Genomic DNA, 21,863 nt, shown 5'->3' with positions numbered 1-21,863 from the left:
AATTAGTTATGACAAATTTATAATAATATTTACTAGTATCACTTTCAAAATTTGTGCGAGAAATTAAACTGTGTTTTACTAATCCAAAAATAATTACTGTAGTTCCATTGATAAAAAATACAATTAAAAATAAAATAAAAAAACAAAAAAACTGTTGTATGGATTGGCGCTCTTCCACTGCTAGCAGATAAGGGAGCCTGTGGCAATGGCGGTGATAGAGGTGGCGCTTCATCTCCACGCGCCTCCGTTTCCCTCTCACCGTGCTTCTGTTTTCCTACATGCTCCAATCTCCGGTATCATTCTCCATTGCCGCCCACTTTCTGTCTCCGATCACCGGTTTCTCCTCCTTCGGCAATGGCCGCTTCATATCTGCCAGTGTCGCCGTTGGGACTCCAACGCTGAATACTATGCTGCCGACGAAATTGAGGATTTCGACGAGGAGTGGACTGCAGCTCTTGATGATTACATCGATAGCATCTGGATATTAAAGGTGATCTTCAAGTTTGTACTAATTATTTTCAGTTTTTTGCTATGATTTCAATTGCAATTAATAGAGAATATATTAATTTAGATTGCGAATTAACGTAATCGATCGAACCTAACTTTGAGCCAGGCGATATTAGTTAATCACCAACAAATTTCGATAATTGAGGCACTGCATCTGGAGTTAGAGGAATTGCCTTCATTAGTTAGGCTTGCTTGAATTGATATGTGTGAAATTGTTGATACTCTGATTTTGTTACTGATTGTAAAAAAGGGATTGAAAAGCCCTAAATCATATTTCGACTTTGTTGTGTGGATCCATTTTGGGGATAGTTTTACAAATGTGAATCGAGAACTTGCTGATGCCTGTGGGAGTAACTCCATGCGTCCCTGCATTTATTCTCTCTACAAAAAACAATGTGTATTCATCATTGATTAATTTGAATGTAAGCAATAAACACATGAACCTACTGCATTTACAGTTTTGTAGTCATTCTATGCTGATGTTGAATCTCCAACTCACGTCTCCATTCTTACAGTTTTAATTTGGGGCTTATGAGATATTCTTTAGTCATACCTCATGGCTAACCATTTTGGTTATATGCAGGTGTTTGGATCGTATGGTTGGATGCTTCCACCTATTTTGTTGTCGCTGCTGCTAGCGAATGGTCTAAAAGCGTTTCTTCTGGCATTAGCTCTGCCAATTGGACAGTCAACTTTTGCATTTGCCATAAACAGGTTCCAGAACCGGGGAAAGGACAAGCCAAAGCGTAAAGACAAGGCGAAGAAGAAGCAAAGGTCACGCTTCTATAGCTCAAGAGATGCTGGTTCGGTGGAATCATCTGAATACACTTACAACCAAGGGCCACAGATGAAACAGAACGGATATCAGTCATGGGGTTCCAAAGATGATTTTACTACAAGTAGGAAAACTGCAGCCGATTTTGGTGGATGGGATGAACTAGATTCGGTGATGGATTATAATGTAGGCTCTCCCAGAAGGGAACCGAGAAAAACGAGTGGGCCACGAGGTACGTCTGCAAAGAAGGGCAGGAAAAGGAAATTGAGGGAGAGTGATGGGCCTTTGTTGCTGAGGTTGCTGATATCTGTTTTCCCATTTTTGAGCTCATGGACTAAGATGCTATAGTCGAGGCTAGTTTGCTTCACCGTCTGTTGCTCGATCCCAGCCAAGAAAATGGAAATCTTCAGATCACATTATGCAGAAAGGTTGGTGAATTGTGGTGTAGTTTCAATCTGAATTTGGATGATTACTCACACACGGTACTCATCTCTATTACCTTGGAAGCATACTTATTGTATTCTTGTGCATTGCATCACGCGTCTTTTGCCTAGGTTGGTTCCTCCATGATGGAGTCAGGCAAGGATCGCGCCCGCAGCACCACCGTTTGTGATGTTTTATAGCCAAAGTAAGTTGTTTTCCCAGATTTTGCTCTCAACTTCACACTTTCTTGATGACTGACCATTTTAGTTGTTTGGTAATTGACATGGAGATATATAGAGCAACATATTAGCATGTATTTGCATAGTATGAGATGTCACTTTTATGGATTATGAGTACTGTGTAAGTTGTCTTACAATCTCATCACATGCTTTTGTACATGTACACACAAAAGTATGAATTCTTTATAGAACATAAAGGATGAAAGTATATATTAGTAAATGTGAGCAAATTCACAGCCAATATGTTGATATTTTAATTTGAGCTCAATCAACCTTTGTTATTTGTCATTCTCTAAAGATCACGAGATTCTTTCCTCCCTTTCAGAGAGAGGGGTGGGTAGTCTTCCCGTGATATATGGTTAGGGATAGAGCCAAATCTTCTTCAAGTTGCAAACCAGTTAACGTAAGTATTTCCCATTTTTAAATTTAGTAGTAGTAGTTGTGGTAGTATAAGGACTAATTTATAAATCAACGGTCGATATGTATAGTTTCAGACTATATATAAAAGATGAAACTTGATAGCCGTTTGTATTTTCTTTGTTAGATTTCGAGAATGCTCCACAGACCACACAATTCAAATTCACAAATATTGAAGAAAGAATTTCGCGAATCATATATGAAGGTGGCTTACATAAACATCTTGTCATTGGAAATTTCCTGTGTTACGAAATCATACTAATCAAAAAGAAAACATACGAAACATAATCAATATAGTCCGTTCTCACACTATCTTCACCACTAACAAAGTAACGAAGCAAAGCCTATAATCCTATAGCAACGCCAATCTAATCGAACCACAGACTGTAAATACTTTAGAAAAAGAATGCACAAAAAGTTAATCAACATATCAATCACAAATATTCATATAAGTTCATGATTCTTGATAATAACTATACTTAAAATAAAATAAACTAAATTGTAGCCATTGCTGGAAATGATTCCGCCCTACCATTTCGCACGCCATTATCCCGCGAATCATCCTCATACACGTAAGCGAACCCACCATGTCGGGTCAGATCCATACCCGCCATCTCGTCTTCGGGCGAGATCCGAAGAAGCTTAAGCTTATGCAATCCGTAAAACAAAGGGCCCATGGTAACACTGACCCACCCGACAATCACCACAATCTGAACCAAATGGGCCGCTAGCAGCCGCCACCCGCCTCCCATAAACAACCCGAACGGCCGACCCGCCCGCCCCGGGTACACCTCGTTCACGTACTCTTCCGTCGCGAACAGCGCCGTGAATATCACTCCCCACGCGCCGCACCCACCATGCAGCTGGGCCGCCTCCAACGGGTCGTCGTACTTGGCCCGCTCTGCAGCCAGGTTCCACCCAACGAGCACGAGCGCGGCCACGAACCCGCATATCAGCGCGGCCCAGGGCTCCACCACGGAGCACCCGGCCGTGATGGCTGCGAACCCACCCAATAGCCCGTTGCAGACGTCTGTCACGTTCCAGTGGCCGGACACCAGCCGCCTCACGAATAATGTCGTGAGGGCGGCGGAGCATCCGGCCAGAGTAGTGGTGACCGCCGTCCGCCCGATGGCGGACCACTGGCCGTAGTATCCGCCGCCCGGGTACGGGGTGAGGATTTTGAGAAATGACCCGGGATTGAACCCGTACCACCCGAACCATAATAGGAAAGTGCCTAATACCACCAGGGACGCGCTGTGGCCCCGCAGGGCCACAGCACGGCCAGAGTGGTCAAATCTCCCGATTCTTGGGCCTTCGACTATTGCTCCGTAAAAACCCGCGATGCCGCCGACCATGTGGACCACGCCGGAGCCGGCAAAGTCGATGACGCCGGATCCGAAGAGGAGGCGGCCGGGGTTGGCGGCGCTGGCCCAGCCGTCGGCGGACCAAAACCAATGGGAAACAACAGGGTAAACAAAGCCGGTGAGGAAGGAGGAGTAGATCAAGTAAGCGACGAACTGAGTTCTCTCGGCGATGGAGCCGCTGGTGATGCCGGCGGCGGCGATGGCGAAGGCCCATTGGTAGAGGAAGTGGCTGTAGTCGAAGAGGGGGGAGGGGATTTCTTTGAGGCCGAAGAAGTGGCGGCCGATGAAGCCGTTGGAGGGGGAGCCGAAGGCGAAGGCGAAGCCGAAGAGGTAGTAGAAGATGCCGCCGGCGGCTGCGTCGAGGACGTTGGTGAGCATGATGTTCATGGTGTTCTTGGCGCGGACGGAGCCGGCGCAGAGCATGGCGAAGCCGAGCTGCATGGAGAAGACGAGGTACGCGGAGAAGAGGAGGTAAGTGGAGTCCACGGCGTAGGAGGTGTCCGTGAATCTGTCCGACACGGCGGAGAACTGGCGGCAGATGTAGTCCGCCGCGGCGGCGGCGTTTGTGGCGTTGGTGCCGAGGAACGGCGCCAGCTGGGCGGCTGAGCAGTCTAATGAAGCCATGGATTGAATTCCGATTCGGAGAAATTAATGTACAAGAAAATTTGATGGAAAATTGGGGCTGGTAACTAGATTTATAGGAGTGATTATATTAATTACATCTGCTGATAAATATTAAGAATCATTTTTAGCCCATATGTAGTAGTGATTTAGATGGACCCGTGACCTTATTGAATGAATTTTATTTTGTGTTTGAAGCTATAAATTGAAAATATTTCAATTTTTTAATTCATGCAATTCATGATTTATCTTCCTACTTAAAGATGGTATGAATTTTAGTAGGGAAAGTATCAATTGAGGTTTTGGGAAATTGAATGTAATTAGATGTAATTTATCGATTGAGTCATATATGGAAGTATAGTTGAGAGTATCAATTTCTGATTGAAAGAATCCTAGTACTCCTAGAATCGAATCTTGATTCATGGGAATATACGACTGCTGTTATTTATGGCACGTGCGGAAAATAAGGTGGGATTTGATTAGGATCACATCACATAAGCCAAGATTCTTCTGTGGTCAGCAACATTTCTTCTATCTTCTTGAATATAATGGGTGGTTTCTCTTTAACTAGTACGAGAACAAATTTTGGAGAATTATCGTTGCGGAATTCACGGAATTGAATTTCCTCCATTTTTTTATATACACCCTCCTTTCTATATTAGTAGTAGTCTCAAATTAGTTCACCACAAATTTTTTAAACTTAAAAATATATAGTACTCTCTCCCTCGTCAATTAATTGTCACTCTTGACTGGGTATAGATTTTAAGAAATACTATATCCGTCCTCCAAAATTTGCTATACTTTGACCCGACACGGGTTTTAAGAAATGTAATGGAAAGTGAGTTGAAAAAGTTGATGGGATATACTTCCTACTTTTAAAGTATTAGTTTTAGGGCAAACTGCCTTAAAAGTCATGAACTTTTGCCAAATTCCGGTTTTTCCAACGAACTAAAAAATTGGCGTATAATGTCACGAACTTTACCGGGTTGCTGGTATTTCCCATTTGACCCGACCCTGTAGTTTCCCGGTTGAAAACTAGCTTACGTGGCAAGCCTGAAAGATGACGTGGAGATCGCCGGAAATTCTTAAAATGATGTCGTTTTCTACAGCTAAAACGACGTCGTATTATGTGTAGCCCATTGTGGTGGTAAAAATTTTCCGGTAGAACTGGTAGCGGCGGCGCTGCCGAAGGAGGTTGTGAAGAGGGTGGTGAGCGAGGGTGCAGCTTTGAGAGGGGGGGGGGGGGGAGATCGAGCAGGAGATTTTACAAAGATTAAGATTTGGGTTTGATGAATCCCAACTCTGAAGCCGCCTCTGTCGCCGGTGGAGGAAGCTCCGCTGCCGGAATTTGAAGAAAGTGAGAAACGGGAAAGAGGGGGTCGGAAAAAGGAAAGGTCGAGTAGAAGGCAAATTTATAAACAGAATCGAAGCTTTTATTGGAGCATAAAAAACACATCAATATATAGTTAAAAGGAAATGGCGGGGGCTATAGCTGGTGGTGGACTTGGGGGAGGTTCTGGTGGTGGAGGGCTAGGTGGAGGTGGTGGCAAGGGAGGAGGCCGGAGAGTTTGGTGGAAGATGAAGAGGAGGAAGAGTGGTGGGGGATGATATGGCAAAGTCAACTTAAAATTTGTCATTCACGTCATCCATTCAACACACACTTAGCAGCCACATCAGCTGAAAAAGACGCGTCAGCTAGCATTATAGTCGGAAAACTCGTCATGGGAAAACGACGAACGATTATAAAGTTCGTGACATTATACGCCAATTTTTTAGTTCGTGGGAAAAATCGGAATTTGGCAAAAGTTCATGACTTTTAAGGCAGTTTGCCCTTAGTTTTATAATAAAATGTGAGTAGGAATGAGTTAGTGGGATATGGGGTCCACTACCAAAAATGGTAAAAGTGAAGTGTATCAAATTTTCAGGGACAGATCGAAATAGTAAACTGTATCAAATTTTCAGGGACAGAGGTAGTATAAAGGAAAATTGGTTGAAAAAGTTAGTGGAATGTGAAAGTAGAACCCACTTTTTTATATTGATTTTATAATAAAATGTGAGTGAAATGAGTTAGTGGAATAAGAGACCTACTTACCATTTATAGTAAAAATGAAGTGTAACAATTATTAAGGGACGAATCGAAATGGAAAAGAGTAACAATGACTCGGAGACAAAGAAGGTAATTGATAAAAGAAGATAGTAGAATGTGAGTACCGTTTAAAATGTGAATAGAATGTGGGGCATACTAATATTTATTGAATAAGTAAATAGAGACTCCTAATGAAGATAGACTAAAATGGAAAACGATACTCATCCTAACGTGGAATGGATGTAGTACTACATAACTTAGTATGGTAAATAAATGAAAAGATAAATTAAAGAAATGAAGTAAAAAATACATTTTTACTTTCAAAAGAATCCCATATTTTCTATATAATCCAATTCTTGTTAATACACTTTGGGGGTGTTCGGTTGCCAAGATTAAATCCCATGATTAAATATGTATCATGTTTGGTTCATAAGATTGAACCCTACAACTTAATCCTAGATGGATAGTCTCATGATAATTAGTCATAGTCTTCCTCCTTCAATTAAAATAATCCCATAACTTAATTCTAGATGGATAGTCTCATAATTATTAATTACGGTAATCACGGCAACCGAACGCCACCTTTATTAACTTAAACCACATCCAGTCATTCACTATTCGTTTTCTTAACTAAAAATGCCGAAATCCACAAATTGTCTACGAAAAATATCTACCCTTGAAAATATATGAAAATTGCCCTAATTGAAATGTATGGAGTATGGACTGCTAATCTGCTATGTGTTAATGTGTAAAAAATTCGGAAAATAGAATAAAAAAACAAAAAAAATGATTTTAGTGGGAGAAAATTGGACGGTGGCGTCGGTGGGTGAGTGCAGTCCATTGAATCATCCGTCCGCCATAATCGGGCAGCTCCATTCCATATGTTATGCCACTCCTCCTCTGCTCCCGACCTCTCCTCTTCCTCAACCCCGCCAGGGCATTCTCGTCAATGACCACCTCCTCCCTCCCCCCCAAACTGCGAGGCGTCGTCTTCGACATGGACGGAACCCTAACCGTCCCCGTCATCGACTTCCCCGCCATGTACAGAGCCGTCCTCGGCGAACAAGAGTACCTCAGGATCAAGTCCCAGAGCCCCTCCGGCATCGATATTTTGCACCACATTGAGACCTGGAGACCCGATAAGCAGAAGAGGGCCTACGAGATTATTGCCGATTTTGAGAAACAGGGGTCGGATAAGCTCCAAATTATGCCCGGTTTGGCTTTCTCATTTCCCCCAATTTCTTAATTTGCTTGATTTCCTGATATAGCTACCAATTTGAATCAAGATGGTATTCTTAATTAATTGACGATATGATGTAAATGATTCAAAGTAGATTGAAAATTAGGGCTCGCCGGTGCGTTGGATTGTCCCAAGTTTGCATTTTGTGGCTGCGGGTTGAAACTGAAAGTGAAGCCATTGAATAATTGTGTGTTTCAAGCTCATTTTCTGGCTGTTGTTTCTAATCTTGTTAGGTGGTCCTAGTTGCTTAAGCTCGTTTCCGATTTTGCGACGTGTTATTCTTGCAATAGAGTCAATCAGCCAATGCATAATTCATCTAGTATAGAGCTTTCTGTAACATTCAACTCCCGTGCCCAGAACTTCAAGTTGAGCATCTTAATGAATCACAACCATAGCTACCAAACCTTGCAACTTTAATTTTGCTTCAAAACCTAAAAACCGTGTTTGATTCGTGTTTTTAGCGGTTTCCATATTTTGTACGGCATGCTGCTGTTATCCAAGAAGTTTGGTGAAGGAGATACTATCATAAGATAACTTGTCACCTTTCACCATGTGATTGTAGCTGAACAACATTGTGCTATAAACCAAAAAGTTTGGTGAAGGAGATACTGCCATAAGATAATTTATCGCCTTTCACCATGTGATTTTAGATGAAAGGAGGATCTACAACTGATGCCTAAACACTCTCATTCATGTATGAAAAATTAAATGTTTAGGATTAATGTGAATTCCCAAAAATGAGGGGTTCTCCATGCTCTCTCAGTTGCTCAAAGTGTAGAATGAGTGAATGACATTGTCTGGTGCTTCATTAGATTGCTCTTGTATGGATCAGGGGACTAAAACATATAGTTGAATCTTTTTGTCAGCATTCCCTCTTTGTTCTATATGGATCCTACTTCTGAATCTGATTTTTGATGTTTTGTAAATTTGATAGGCAAGGTCTTAAGGTTTGGTTGTATATTTTGCTTTGATTGAAGAGTTGAGTATTGCTGCAGGTGCATCGGAACTTTGTGAATTTCTCAACTCAAAGAATATTAGGTAATTTTTTTTAGTTCATAGTTCATACATACTAAGTTGTGGTTATTATGGCTGGTGTATTGGTGTAGTATATTTGTTTGGATAATGTACTGTTTTATGTCTGCAAAAGCAGTATAAGAAAATTTTGTGTCTATATTTTGTTGCTGACCTCATATTCTATCTTGTACTCATTTCACTCTCATTTCATCTCTTGCTCTTCCTATTATGGCTGGTGTATTGGTGTATTGGAGTAGTAGGAAAGTTTTTATCAACATTATGTAAAGATATAATATCAATAATTAGTGAGAAGAACTCAGCAAACGCATTTGACCATAAAAGAAAATTAAATTGTTCTCTAATTTATGTGCTTCAGTGTGTATATGCTGAATACAATGGAGACTTGAAAGGTTTAATCCATAGTACACACCAATGATGTGAATATTGACTTCATTGGTAGTTTTTATTTTCAGGAGAGGATTAATCACAAGAAATGTGAAGGATGCAGTTGATATATTCCACAAACGGTTTGGGGTAAGCTTCAAAATGGTTTAGATGATGCTAATTTCTTCATTATCATGTTTAACTATTGTCTTTATACTGACTTTAATACTTCGTTTTTGTACAATTTTTCCATACACGAGTTATTTATAAGTGGCACTCATGAGTTGGGTCAAGATTGACCAATGGAGTCTAGTTTTGAAATTTCTGTTCAAATCTCCTTCTTTTCTTTTTGTTTCAGATGTCATTTTCCCCTGCATTAAGCAGGGAGTATCGGCCTTACAAACCGGACCCTGCTCCACTTCTACATATATGTTCAATTTGGAATATGGAACCTGATGAGGTTATGATGGTTGGGGATAGTCTCAAGGATGACGTAAGTTCACTTTCTTGATGAGAAGCCTTCCTCGTATAGAGGCAATTAAACCCTTTTCCTTTTCCTTGGTTGAATGCTCGTAAGAATTTGTGACAGTAGATACATTAAGTCTGTTCACATAGTTGATCTTGCTGTCTTTTATCACTGTAAGATCTTGTTTTCATCCTTTTCAGGTGGCCTGTGGGAAAAGAGCCGGAGCTTTTGCATGCTTGCTCGATGAAACGGGAAGGTATGATGCCCCTGAATTCCAAGATGTCGAATTCAAGCCAGATTACAAAGTGTCTTCTCTTTCTGAACTACGTACTATTCTGGAAAACAATTTCAACCTTACTTGTGAGCCCAACTCGATGGTTCACAATTGAAGACGCTCACAATGGGAAGTCAGCATTTCTGTAAGCTTTAAATTTCTGTAGTTGTCTTGTAATGATGTATCATGGCTACTAAATGTTTGTGGTAGTAGGATAATTAACAAGAGGCGCGTTTTTAAGGGAACGATATGTTCGCTTTCAAACTGAATAACTTAGATTGTAGAGAAGGCTTCTTGAACTTGAAACATCATTTTTTTTCTTGCTTGATGGAGGACCCAAAACATTATGTGATTTGTACCATAACCTCTGTAGATGTGTGTGTGGATTATTCAGTTAATTTCTGGACTACTTTGATTGATTTGTTTTTTATTTTGTAGTTTGATTTGTTGTTTTCGGTTTTGTATGGAAGAGTCCATCACACATTCACACTCAACTTTCAAGACGTAAATATTTTGTGAGTATGTGATAAGTTAGGCCATTTGGTGCCTTTTGATTGCCACAAAAATGTGCATCTAAGTATGTGATTTAGAAATTAAAATAAAATTTTAAAGAAAATGTAAAAGTTGTAAGATAATACCACGATACTTTTTGGTTTCGGAATTAAATCACTCATTGCTCCCATGTACTTCCTCCGTCTCCGATAATTATTGACTTTGATTCCAGCATGGGTATTAAGAAAATGGCTTAAAAACGTTAGTAGAAAATAAGTTTAACTTAGAAGTTTTAGAATAATAAAATGTTAGTGAAATAATTTAGTAGAATGTGAGACCTAGTTACTCCCTCTGTCCCAATCTAAGTGGGGTATTTCCTTTTCGGCATGAGATTTTATGTAGTACTATTATTTTCTGAGTTAAATGGAGATAATAAAGGAAGAGAGAGTGATGTTGTCATTTTTAGAAATGTGTTATTTAGAGCGGGACATCTCAAAAACGAAAATGTGTCACTTAAAATCGGACGAAGGGAGTATTATTTATGATAAGATGTGAAATTGGATAATTAATAGAGACATAAATTGCAAAAGTGAACAATTAATAGGGAACAAAGGAAGCATTAAAAATTAAAATAAGAATGTTGTAGTTTAATGAAATTCTCATAAAAACACAAAGTTCGTATAGCTTTGTTATTGGCCCTCAATTTGTTGGGGCCCTGGCGAATCAGATTATGATATGTAGTAACTAGTAACTACTCCTTGCGTCCATGATTACAAATCCAATTTATTATCTATCATCTTACGGGATGAAATCATACAATTTCTAATTATTTTTTCATAAAACTTAAAGAAATTTTTCTTTTTTGAATCATTTCCTAATATAATTCTTGGCGATTTGATTATCAGTTCTAATTTACTTCATCCGTATGTGAATATGTGTCTCATTTCTTTCTGACATAAGTTTTAAGAATGGTTAAGAAAAGTGGGTAGAAAAAAGTTAGTAGAATATGATGAGTTGGTGAAATATGAGACTTTTTTTTACAATCTATGATACTTATAAACCAGGACTCCTATTCGCAGATGAATCAAAATGGAAAAATGAGACTCTTATTCACGGCAGAGGTAGCATTTGACAACATTCTCAAATCTCAAATACTCCGTACTTATTTAAGTACTATATAAATCTTACAGATCAGGATCAGCAAACACTTCGCTAAAGCATTTCACCAAACAAAAGATGTTGATTCATCTTTTAAACACTGTCTTTAATATTCTAGAACATTTTACTATTATTATATGTCTAAAAAGGACATATTATAATATAAATTTCTTCTTTTCTCCCCCCTTTTTTTTGTTATAGCTGCATATTACTACTCCAGTATACTAATAAAGATTTTGATCTTAACGAAAATCATTTTCAGATAACTTATTAGTACTTGTTTGTGTATATATAACTCTATAAAAATATTGAGACATAAACGCACTAAAATATATCCAGCTTGGCTGCTTAAAACTGTTGTTTACTACAAAACATAAATTTGGACATGCTACCACGTCCAAACTAGAGGAGTATATATTAGGAGAGACCATGACAAATTATTAGCTGCAAAACATAAATTTCTTCAAGCAAGAAGAAATCATAATCTCCCAATTGAAAACCTTCTTTGGTTCTCAATTGTTTCAGTAGTAGCACAAACATCAAAAACCAGTATTTAATACTGATCAATTAGGTAAAAGGGGAAATTTCAATAGTAATCTAAATTTGCTTTGCCTGCCACGTAATTTCCATGGACACCTTCCAAGTTCCAGAGTCCATCCCACACCACCTCCTCCTCCGGCGCCGACGTCGCGCAGTTACTAATCACCGAGTACAAGAGTCCTTGCTCGTCGGAGGCGGTCAGGTCAGAGGGAGTACTCGTCTCGTGATCATCGAGCAGCGCTGCGATGATCCTTTTCATGTCCATCTGATCCTGCTCATATTGCTGTTGTTGTCGTTGTTGTTGCTGCTGCTGAAGTTGAAACTGCTGCCTCCTCAAAAGACGTGCCCGCATCTTCTCTGCGTTGTCCGAGGAGGATTTGGACTTTTTCTTGAAATGAGTTCTCCAGTAGTTTTTTATTTCGTTGTCAGTTCTTCCCGGTAAGCTTCTGGCAATAGTTGACCATCTATATTCATTCAAAATATAAGTAAAATTGGAACAATTATTATTAATAAAGAAAGTGAGGGTGAAATTAAAAAATTGCACCTGTTGCCCCATCTAGCATGTAATTCAAGAATGATCCTTTCTTCTTGAGGGGTAATTTGGCCCCTCTTGAGATCAGGCCTCAAGTAGTTCACCCATCTCAATCTACAACTCTTGCCATTCCTCTTTAGCCCTACAAAATCAAACATGAACCATTCAATCACAAGATTCCACTAAAAAATGGGCTTTAGCTAGCACAATTTACCGGGCCTATGTCGTTTTTGGTACAAAAAAGTTCAAGAAGAGGTTACCCGAGCACACAAAAGGATGGGTGCTCGGACGTACCTGCAAGCCTAGCCACATTGTTCCAACGGCCTTCGCCGTTGGATTTGACATACTCAATGAGGAGTCTGTCTTCTTCGGCAGTCCATGGCCCCTTTCGCCACCCCTCATCTGTGGCACCCCACCCCATATGTTGAGACATTACCCCCCAAGACATGTATAACTTAAGTCTATGATTAGTGTGGTTGGGGGGGTTTATGTAATAAGTTGTTTTATGTAAGATATCTTACTTACTTGTCCTCAAAATTCCATGACATAAGGTGCATATTTATATAGGGGAGGAAAAACTATGGTCCTCAGTCAAAATTTGATGTCATTGTCACATAATCAGTATAATCGCACCTCTTCACACAATCTAAAGATCAACTCTATCCCACCTCAATAACATGGTGAAAATACTTGAATACCCTTCATGATGCTTCTTACATAAGCCGTTGTTTCTGTTTTCTTGTGTTCGTCTATTGCTTTTCTTTTGCTGTGGTTGTTGACATAGCTTTTATTTCTGTCTCTATGTTACTTTTTTGTTGTTGTTTCTATTATGAACTGCTTTAGTATGGAGTAGTACTTTATTGATCATCGTTCTTGGCTCGAACCTTTTATTTAATCGCAGAAACCTAAGCACGCACACTTTCAAAGCCATAAACATCACTCTAACATTACAATATACCTCAAGTTAATTTAAGCAAGTAAAATTGGTTTTGAAATATGACTTCTTTTGTATATGAACGAGATTTTGTTGAGTGCATCCAAAATTCTTCTTACGCCATAAAAATAGAAAAAAGAAAGATTTGTTAAGGACATAGGTGACATGGTATGATACTCCAGAAGAATATAAACTAAAATCAAAATGAATATGATGTTGATGTTAAAGTTTGGACAAGAAAGGTGGTGAGTTTCATTAGGATTTGGCCACGTAGAACGAAGGGCTTGTGCATCTAGACACAAAGCACTTGTCTTGTTATTCCTAGATCAAATTAAATTAAGTGGGTGGCTAATTTTTTAAGGTTGAAAACCACTAGGTGGCCAATGGGATGTGACCAAGTGTTGAATTTGCTTACTTCTTAAGGCGATAGATGCAAGCTAATCACCATCCTTTTGATTAAATATGATTTGTTTGATGCTATTTATGGGCATTGAGGGAATTAATTATTGACTTAATTACGCTCTAATTGCGTCATTAGGCGACAGGTGTACTAGGATGATGGCTTTTCGGACAGTGCTTCATTAATTTAGTGTATAAAAAAGTGCCTAGTACTGTAGTTGATGCATCTCTATCAAGAATTTACGACTTGATCATCTAATTACATTGAGTGTTTTTGTTTATTTATTAAATTGATTGAAATCTAATTTATGTTGTTTTGGCAACGTCAGAGCTCTTAAAGATCGCCATATATAGGGCAATAGAAATATGTTTAATTCTATCTTTAGAAGTAATTAATGAAGGGTTCATGGAATTGGACAACTGATTTAATTAGATTGTATTTAATTAATTGCATTTTCTCTTACTAGTTTGGTGGACGTATTTTGGATTTAATTATACTTATAATATTCCAATTATTAAATAGAACTATGGTTAAACATGCCATTTGTAAACATTTGAATTGGAATATATTGATAAAATTCATATTCATGCATATAACCTTCAATCTAGGTAATTTCTACTTGCATCATATTTCTACTGTTTATCATTAATTAAAAAAATTTATTCATCAAATTACAATAATACTAGATTCATTAATATATATACTATGATTAAAACACGTTTAATACTTTCATATATATACAAAATATGATGACAATATATATATTATAACTTTAATTCAGTGGAGAATCGTTCGTCTGGCCATGCGCCACTTTTTTCAAATATAGTTAATACATAATTTATGCTTTATTTTTAGTTTGTTTAGTTAATAGAAATTAAATATAATCCGTGCTAGGTACGGACATGGATGGAATAATTATTTTGCCAAAAGTTTTCGATTCATAATTTAGTGAATGAATAGCTTTGGAAAAGGACTTGTAAAGTGGACGACCACAATGCAATTACTATCTTGCATCATTTGGATCGACTTCTTTTTTCTTTTTCTTTTTCTTTTTAATAAAATGAAACAGAGAAAAAAAATTTAAGAAGATAAAATCATGACCAAGAGCATGAAAAAAATTCTTTTCAACTAAACTATAATGTATCCGTTCTAATTAAGCTCAAATTTAAAGATTAATCTAAATCTTAGTTGGGGATCGGTGAATCATGCTTCTTGCTACTCTTATTCGAAACATTCTTACCATTTTATCTCATGACATGATTGCCATTTACATTGAAGTTTTCTATTACTAGTATACAGCACCAAGCATAAGCATAAGCTCCCAACGCGAACTAAAAATTTAGTGGTCAAGACATACCAAGTGGCATGATGACTTGGTATATCCCACTTATCACTATTTGACATGTGGACAAAAAAGAATTCTAGATATTCAAACTATATATAATATTTAGAATTTAGAAGTGGAATAATGTTTGATAATTTTAAAACTTTCCAAACTGTTAAATGGACGATTAATACACGCATATATGTATAATAATTATATAAAAGTGATTGATTTATGATATGATGGAACTATTCTCTTTTTTTTAATAGAGTATATATACATACATGAATAAGTGAGTATTATATAGATATATCGAAAAATCATAAGATGAATAACTTAAAATTTAATTTTTCTTTTTTATTTATATATAAAAAAAATTACCAAAAAAAATGTAATCATAAATTAAACCATAAACTAATCTTGCTAGCACTATTAAACAGTACAAGGACAAAATTAAAATTAATCTTGCTAGCACTATATGCAAAAAATTTTAAAAATTTATATAGTTTTTGTTTTATTCGTGGTTTTGTGTAAACAAATAAAAAAGATAAAAATAAAAAATTTAAGTAATTATCTTATTGTTATTTAATACTCCATATACTCCATAAAATAAAAATAATAGTAAAATAATCCGATTAAATGTTAATCAATTACCTTTAATGTAAATAGATATTGAAAATAAATGATGTTATTATATTTGTGGGTGTATTTATCGTACATTTAACAGTTTGGAGAGTTTTAAAATTATCAAACATTATTCTATTCCTAAACATTAAATACCATATATAGTTTAAATATCTAGAATCCTTCTTTGTCCACATGTCAAATAGTGATATGTGGGATATACCAAGTCATCATGCCACTTGATATGTCTTGACCACTAAATTTTTACTCACCAACGCGTTATAATTTATACATGATTAAAATAGTGAAATTATTATTGGGAAAAGAATAATAGAAATGGACTACTCACCCCTAAAAAGGCCTTATAAGGGGGAGTGTTATCCACACTTATATAGATTAGATTGGATCTTCACCAAGTCGATGTGGGACAGAATTTAACACGGCCCCTTACGTGTGGGCCGGAAAGGATATCGGTCTTCCATCACGTGGGTAGACAATGCAAGAGATTAGAGAACCATCATCGATGTGGCCGGAAAGGACATTGGTCTTCCACTCATGAGGTAGATAAGAGATAAAGAGAAAACCATCACGAGTGGAAGACCGATGTCCTTTCCGGCCGCATCGATGATGGTTCTCTAATCTCTTGCATTGCCTACCCACTTGATGGAAGACCGATGTCCTTTCAGGCCCACACGTAAGGGGGCGTGTTAAATTCTCTAAAATTCTGTCTCACATCGACTTGGTGAAGATCCAATCTAATCTATATAAGTGTGAATAACCCTTCCCCTTATAACAGTACCTCATCCACTTTTCCTCCTCCATTCCTGCTCCACTCTGACAAGGGAATAAAATAATATTATAATCATGACCAATTTTAATAAGTGAAGATAGATTATTTTATTCTCCTGCAAGAGGTGGAGTAGGAGTGGAAGAAGAATAGTGGATAAGAAGATCCTTACCGTCCTTTATAAGACCTATTAAGGGATAAATGACTCATTTCTAGTAAAGAATTTTTAAAATTCTAATAACTTCTATTGTAAATATTAATCTCATACAATTTATAATAAATATCATTAAAATAATGAAATTAATAGTGAAACACGGGAAATTGTGGGACAGAGGATCTCATCCGAAAATTTAAACCTTCAAATCCCAATTATTAGATCATCGTCGTCATGTATAGATATCCTTAAGGAAGTTTGATCTTTTTCTTTCTGATTTTTTTTAATACTTTAGTGGATTAGGATAAGAAGATGTGAGATGGTGGGTGGAAAAAACACTTAATTAGTACAATTGCTTTTGTTTTGTTTTTTACTTGAGATTATGAAATGGTGTTAATTAGGACATTGCAAAGTATAGTTTCTAGAAAGGTTAGCTTTTGATTTAATAATTTGATATTATGAATGTTGTTGGATTTGCTGAATCTTAGTACATAATTGCGAGTCCTAATAGAACACTAATCTGGATTACCGTATAATTCTTTCCGTCATTTTCTGCTATTATTCAAATAAAAGTATCTGATCTCTGTCCCCTTCCATTTGAGCTGTCCAAGCTTTGCTGTAACTTTTTCTTATGGAGACGTATGCTGGATTTTATATTTTAAATTTTAATTAAATAATAGATCTCACATTTTGAAGGCTCAAAACAAAGAATGGTAAGTAAAAATCCAATACTACTAAGAGTGTGGAAGAGTTCAATATGACAATTGGACAAGGATCTATAAAGAAGACGGAAGAGCGCTTCAGATAGAGGCAAAATCACTTAGTAAAAGGGAAAACAACAGATTACAAAATTTGTATCTGACAACAAACTAATCCAAAGCTACGATTTGCACGTCCCATGTACGTAGAGATATAAAAACATGCCCGCAGGGGCTTAGCGCAGTTGATTCCGGGAGAGCAGATATTGCTACAAGAGATATAAAAACGTATCTATGGAGATGTGCTAAGGTCCAGGTCTTAATTTCAAATCTCGTCTCTGATGTCACTCAAATTATTCGTCGTCGACTCTATTGAGATGGGAAAGTTTGGGCATCAACTTCAACTTTAGTACTCTTTTGTACTGTTAGCACTAAGAATAATGTTTTGTAATAATCTTATTTATTACACGAGTATTGTTGTTTAAACTTCATTTAGATAATACAAACTTGTCTAATCAACAGGGGATTTACTTACACAACCAATATATCTACCATTGAATTTAAGAGACTCTAGTTTGTAATAACAATTATAAATTAGTTTTGTGGAATTTGTAACGTCTATGTTTTGTTTAGAAAAACCAAGACAAACACACTTTCATTAGGTAATAACCTCTGCATCTTGTTTTAGTCTAAGTAAAGCCGTAAAGGAATTCAATCTCATTAATCGATATTATTGCATAATCCAAGAACTCCAACAAATTAATGAAATGCTCAAAGACATTTGGATATAGAGATGACATATGTAGTCTATTCTAAGTCGTTAGAGACACATGCCTTCACTATAGGTAGTTATATCATAGTACAAATTACCTCGATTTTAAAAGTCATGATGGAATTTGAAGTCACAACCTTTTAAATTAGGAAAGTGTGACTCATTAGCTAAACAATATCGACCTAATTCACACGGTATCAAAATATAACATCTTTAGTTCATATGCTAAAATCCATATATCCCTACTATTTATCATTTCAGCTACTAACAATTATAATAATTATTATTAAGCCCAAATATTATTAAAAATTAAACAATAAATATAGTATTCAATATGAGTTTTGATCTTGTACAAGATTGTATGAAAATCAAATCATCATAATATTAATGGTCGACATGGGTGGATTATTACAATGTAGGGCCATGTTTAGGCGCGTGAAAATGAGTTTTGAGCATAATTAAATTTGATCAATAACAATTAACAACTCAAAATAAAAACGATGAAGAACAACATTCAATATTCAAAATTGGACCCAAAACTCCAAGAGCCCAACTCTTTTGTTGACCAACCAATAATTGTAGGTCCATTTCAAACAAAAAGGTAAAGACGCTATTCAATCAAGGTTTACGCGTTGGACCCACAGTTGGCATCACACACGAATTGCAGGCATCGAACTGTAGGCACAAGCTCATAAGTGGAAGAAGAGAAAAGTTCATTTTGGTCGGTTAAAAAGGGATTAAACAGTCATTTGTACGATTTAATACGAATCAAGTTTTCTTTACAAAAATTATAGTAAATCAATCACTCGGTAAAACTTTTTAAAAGTACATTAACTTTACTAATATTAAATAATTTGTATTAAAATTTAAATTAACAATGATTAATTTGTAATTTTTGAGTAACATTAAGTAGGAAAAAATCACTTTTGCAACAAGTCACGAAAATGTCACTGTTATTCATAACAATAATTTTTCTCTAATAATGATCTTAGGTGTTCTCTAATAATATTTTGCCTTTAACGCAACCAATATAGTCCGACTATTTATATAATTTTATTGAAAGGAGACAAAGTAAAATGTGCTAATTTGATACTCCCTCGATTTCATAGTACATATCACATTTTCCTTTTCTTTTTTTGGAGAGGATCGTCAATGATTCCCTATCTACCCCCTTGTTGAGTTCGAATTGTGGCAAGTCAACCAGCCCCCTCCGGATGCGTACAGGCCCGAACTGCCATGTGGCAAGTCAACTAGCCCCCCGGATGGGTACATGCCCCTAAACTGCCGTGCCTACAAGTCTACTAGCCCCCCCCCCCCAAATCAGGCCCACAAGCTTGTTAGGTCCACAGGGGAAATTAATCCCAGGTTGCGCCTCCTAGGGGTCGAACTCGTGACCTCTAGGATATGAAACTGTATCCTTGCCCCTTTAGTTTGTCCTATAAAATATGTCACATTTCTTTTTTTTGAAAAAAGTGTATCTCACATTAATATAAATATATTATTTTCTCTTTCTACTTAACACACAAAATAACGCCTTCTAAAATTCCGTGCTAATCTTCATGTGACATCTATTATGGGACGGAGGGAGTAATAAGTATTCCATTCTCAATTTATGATCTTTTGAAACCATTATGTGTTGAGTGCAGTGAAAAGAAAGTAACAGGATGCTCTAATGCAAGATTTGTTTGACTAAGGTTTTGGTTGTAGTAATCAAGGCAGGTAAAAAGAAGGAAAAAATAGTTAATTAAGGGGGCAGATTAGAATATTTATTGTGCAATACAACTTGCATTTTATATGGACTCCAATGTGATAATCATGAATCATGGGTCAAAGTGATGTGTTTTACTGGGCTAGTCGTTTTCCATATCAAGCCTGCAGTTTGAACGGGCTAATCGGATTTTAACTATTCTGAACTGTTTTTGTATTACTAGTATTTTTCTGACGCTCATTATTTTTTTTAGATTCTTCGAGCATTTTTTAAAATAAAAAAAAAAATTTAGCTTGATAATCCAGTGGATTTATATTATCATTATAGTATAAATTTTGACAATATAATATATAAATGGTTAAAGTGGGATTTCCCCTACCGAAACTACAATATTTGTTTGAATGCATCAAAATAAAGTAAGGATTGTGATAAAAAAAAAAATCTAGCCCAAAATAAAGAATAAAAATAAATAAAGAATATAGTTTGCATGTCAATGAGATAATTGAAATGATAAATACTTAGGAAAGAATCTTGAAAATGAAAAAAAAAAACCAAAAAAGGCTAGGAATAAAAACTCATAAATGTTACACTATGTTTCTTCTATAATTAAAAGATTAACTAAACAGATGAACCGAAAAATCTGGAATCAGGTCACTTTCGGATGAAACAATTTGTGCCAAACAAATAGACTGAAATTAATTCCTAAACATAATCATTATAGTTTCAATTATGAGTATAACCAAAAATTCAAAAAGAACTTATATGATAAAATTAAATAGAAGATTTTTCTACTCAAGTTAATGGAAGAAAAAGGCTATAAGATTATGATTGTGAAACACACACACGTTGTGAACTTTTGAAAAGGGAAAAGCTTAGAACAAATTGAAGTAGACGATGTAATTATGGTTGTAAGTGTATAATTAGATAAAGAAATTAAGTTGCAGTCCTGTCTTAATCCAAATAAAAGAGTTTGGTATAAAAAAAAATATGTAATCTCTAATTCATAAGTGCAACTCGTGCGTCTCATACTTTACTGGAACCACTAAAAATTGTTGGAGTTATCCCAGCAACACATCTTAGACTATTTCTCAAATTAATGTTTAATCTTCTATTAATAATAGTAATTAAATACATACTAAGTTATAGGGGGTGATCAATTGCTAACTAATTAGCAATTCCAAACTAAGACTAAATCTTAGTCAATTAATTAATAGATCTAGATGTTGAAATAATGGTCACATGAATTATATTTTTAATTAAGAAAATTAATAAATAAAATTAGAGGGTATTAATGTCAATTCTCTTTTATTAAAATCATCTTAAAACTTTAAATTTACGTAACTCTTTCGATTTAAATTATTTTTCGCAAATAATATATCAAATTAAAGATAATTTTATAAGGATTCCAACGAGATCTCAATTGAATATGTTCCGACGACGTTTGGATGATGAAATTTGATATTTTTTATTTTAGTTTTCGTAAATGTTGATAACCAGATTTTTATTAACAAATACATCAAAAAATCTCAATAAAACCATGTAAAAATGTCAATAAATATGTGTTATTTTCTTGTACTAGTGTTGATATTCTTATGTCATATTGTTGATATTTGTAATACAATATGTTGATATAAAAAAACATTCGCGAAAATGATCATATGATAACATAATGACGATATTACCCTTTTGTTGATATTTTATCTACTATTTATTGAGATTCGTAAGATTTAATCTCATCCATTCATTTTAAAATCTAAGGGTGAAGATTTGGTCTTGATTTTGGATTAGAGTGCTATAAGCATTAGAATATGACCCCCACATTATATTATTAATTATTACATTTAGAGAAAAAAAGTGAAAAGTACATTATTTCTCTTTCTTTTCTGTGTAATTTTATTTCACCTTCTTTTTTACCCTCCGAATCTAATGG

General features: G+C 36.1%; 4 protein-coding genes across 5 annotated transcripts; 2 read left to right on the top strand and 2 right to left on the bottom strand.

Annotated features, from left to right (window-relative positions):
• The first annotated feature begins 104 nt into the window (after positions 1-104).
• Positions 105-2,185, top strand: LOC125196644 (uncharacterized). 2 transcript variants are annotated; one of them, XM_048095240.2, is made up of 3 exons: positions 105-490; positions 1,091-1,764; positions 1,837-2,185. In XM_048095240.2, the coding sequence occupies exons 1-2, from the start codon at positions 206-208 to the stop codon at positions 1,628-1,630; spliced, it is 825 nt and encodes a 274-aa protein (XP_047951197.1). In that variant the 5' UTR covers positions 105-205; the 3' UTR covers positions 1,631-1,764; positions 1,837-2,185. The 2 variants fall into 2 exon arrangements, with proteins under 2 accessions (XP_047951197.1, XP_047951196.1); XM_048095239.2 differs by having other exon boundaries at positions 123-490; positions 1,091-1,710.
• A 583-nt stretch (positions 2,186-2,768) lies between these two features.
• On the bottom strand, positions 2,769-4,498 carry LOC125196642 (ammonium transporter 1 member 1-like). Its single transcript, XM_048095238.2, has one exon. It carries the CDS (start codon positions 4,347-4,349, stop codon positions 2,856-2,858), a length of 1,494 nt encoding a protein of 497 aa, XP_047951195.1. The 5' UTR covers positions 4,350-4,498; the 3' UTR covers positions 2,769-2,855.
• A 2,708-nt stretch (positions 4,499-7,206) lies between these two features.
• Positions 7,207-10,229, top strand: LOC125196645 (Haloacid dehalogenase-like hydrolase (HAD) superfamily protein). Its single transcript, XM_048095241.2, has 5 exons — positions 7,207-7,646; positions 8,668-8,710; positions 9,160-9,220; positions 9,429-9,563; positions 9,737-10,229. Exons 1-5 carry the CDS (start codon positions 7,319-7,321, stop codon positions 9,923-9,925), a joined length of 756 nt encoding a protein of 251 aa, XP_047951198.1. The 5' UTR covers positions 7,207-7,318; the 3' UTR covers positions 9,926-10,229.
• Positions 10,230-11,790: 1,561 nt separating this feature from the next.
• LOC125196646 (uncharacterized) lies at positions 11,791-13,052 on the bottom strand. Its single transcript, XM_048095242.2, has 3 exons — positions 12,827-13,052; positions 12,545-12,674; positions 11,791-12,464 (listed from the first exon to the last, which is right to left on the bottom strand). The coding sequence occupies exons 1-3, from the start codon at positions 12,978-12,980 to the stop codon at positions 12,047-12,049; spliced, it is 702 nt and encodes a 233-aa protein (XP_047951199.1). The 5' UTR covers positions 12,981-13,052; the 3' UTR covers positions 11,791-12,046.
• Positions 13,053-21,863: the final 8,811 nt, after the last annotated feature.

The sequence above is a fragment of the Salvia hispanica genome, chromosome 4 (assembly GCF_029641045.1).
Source record: "Salvia hispanica isolate PSC_SH4W2 chromosome 4, Shi_PSC_v1, whole genome shotgun sequence".
In the NCBI taxonomy this organism is placed as follows: Eukaryota; Viridiplantae; Streptophyta; class Magnoliopsida; order Lamiales; family Lamiaceae; genus Salvia; species Salvia hispanica.
The sequence above is the reverse complement of the archived record's forward strand: the minus strand, read 5'-3'. Positions and strand labels throughout refer to the sequence as shown.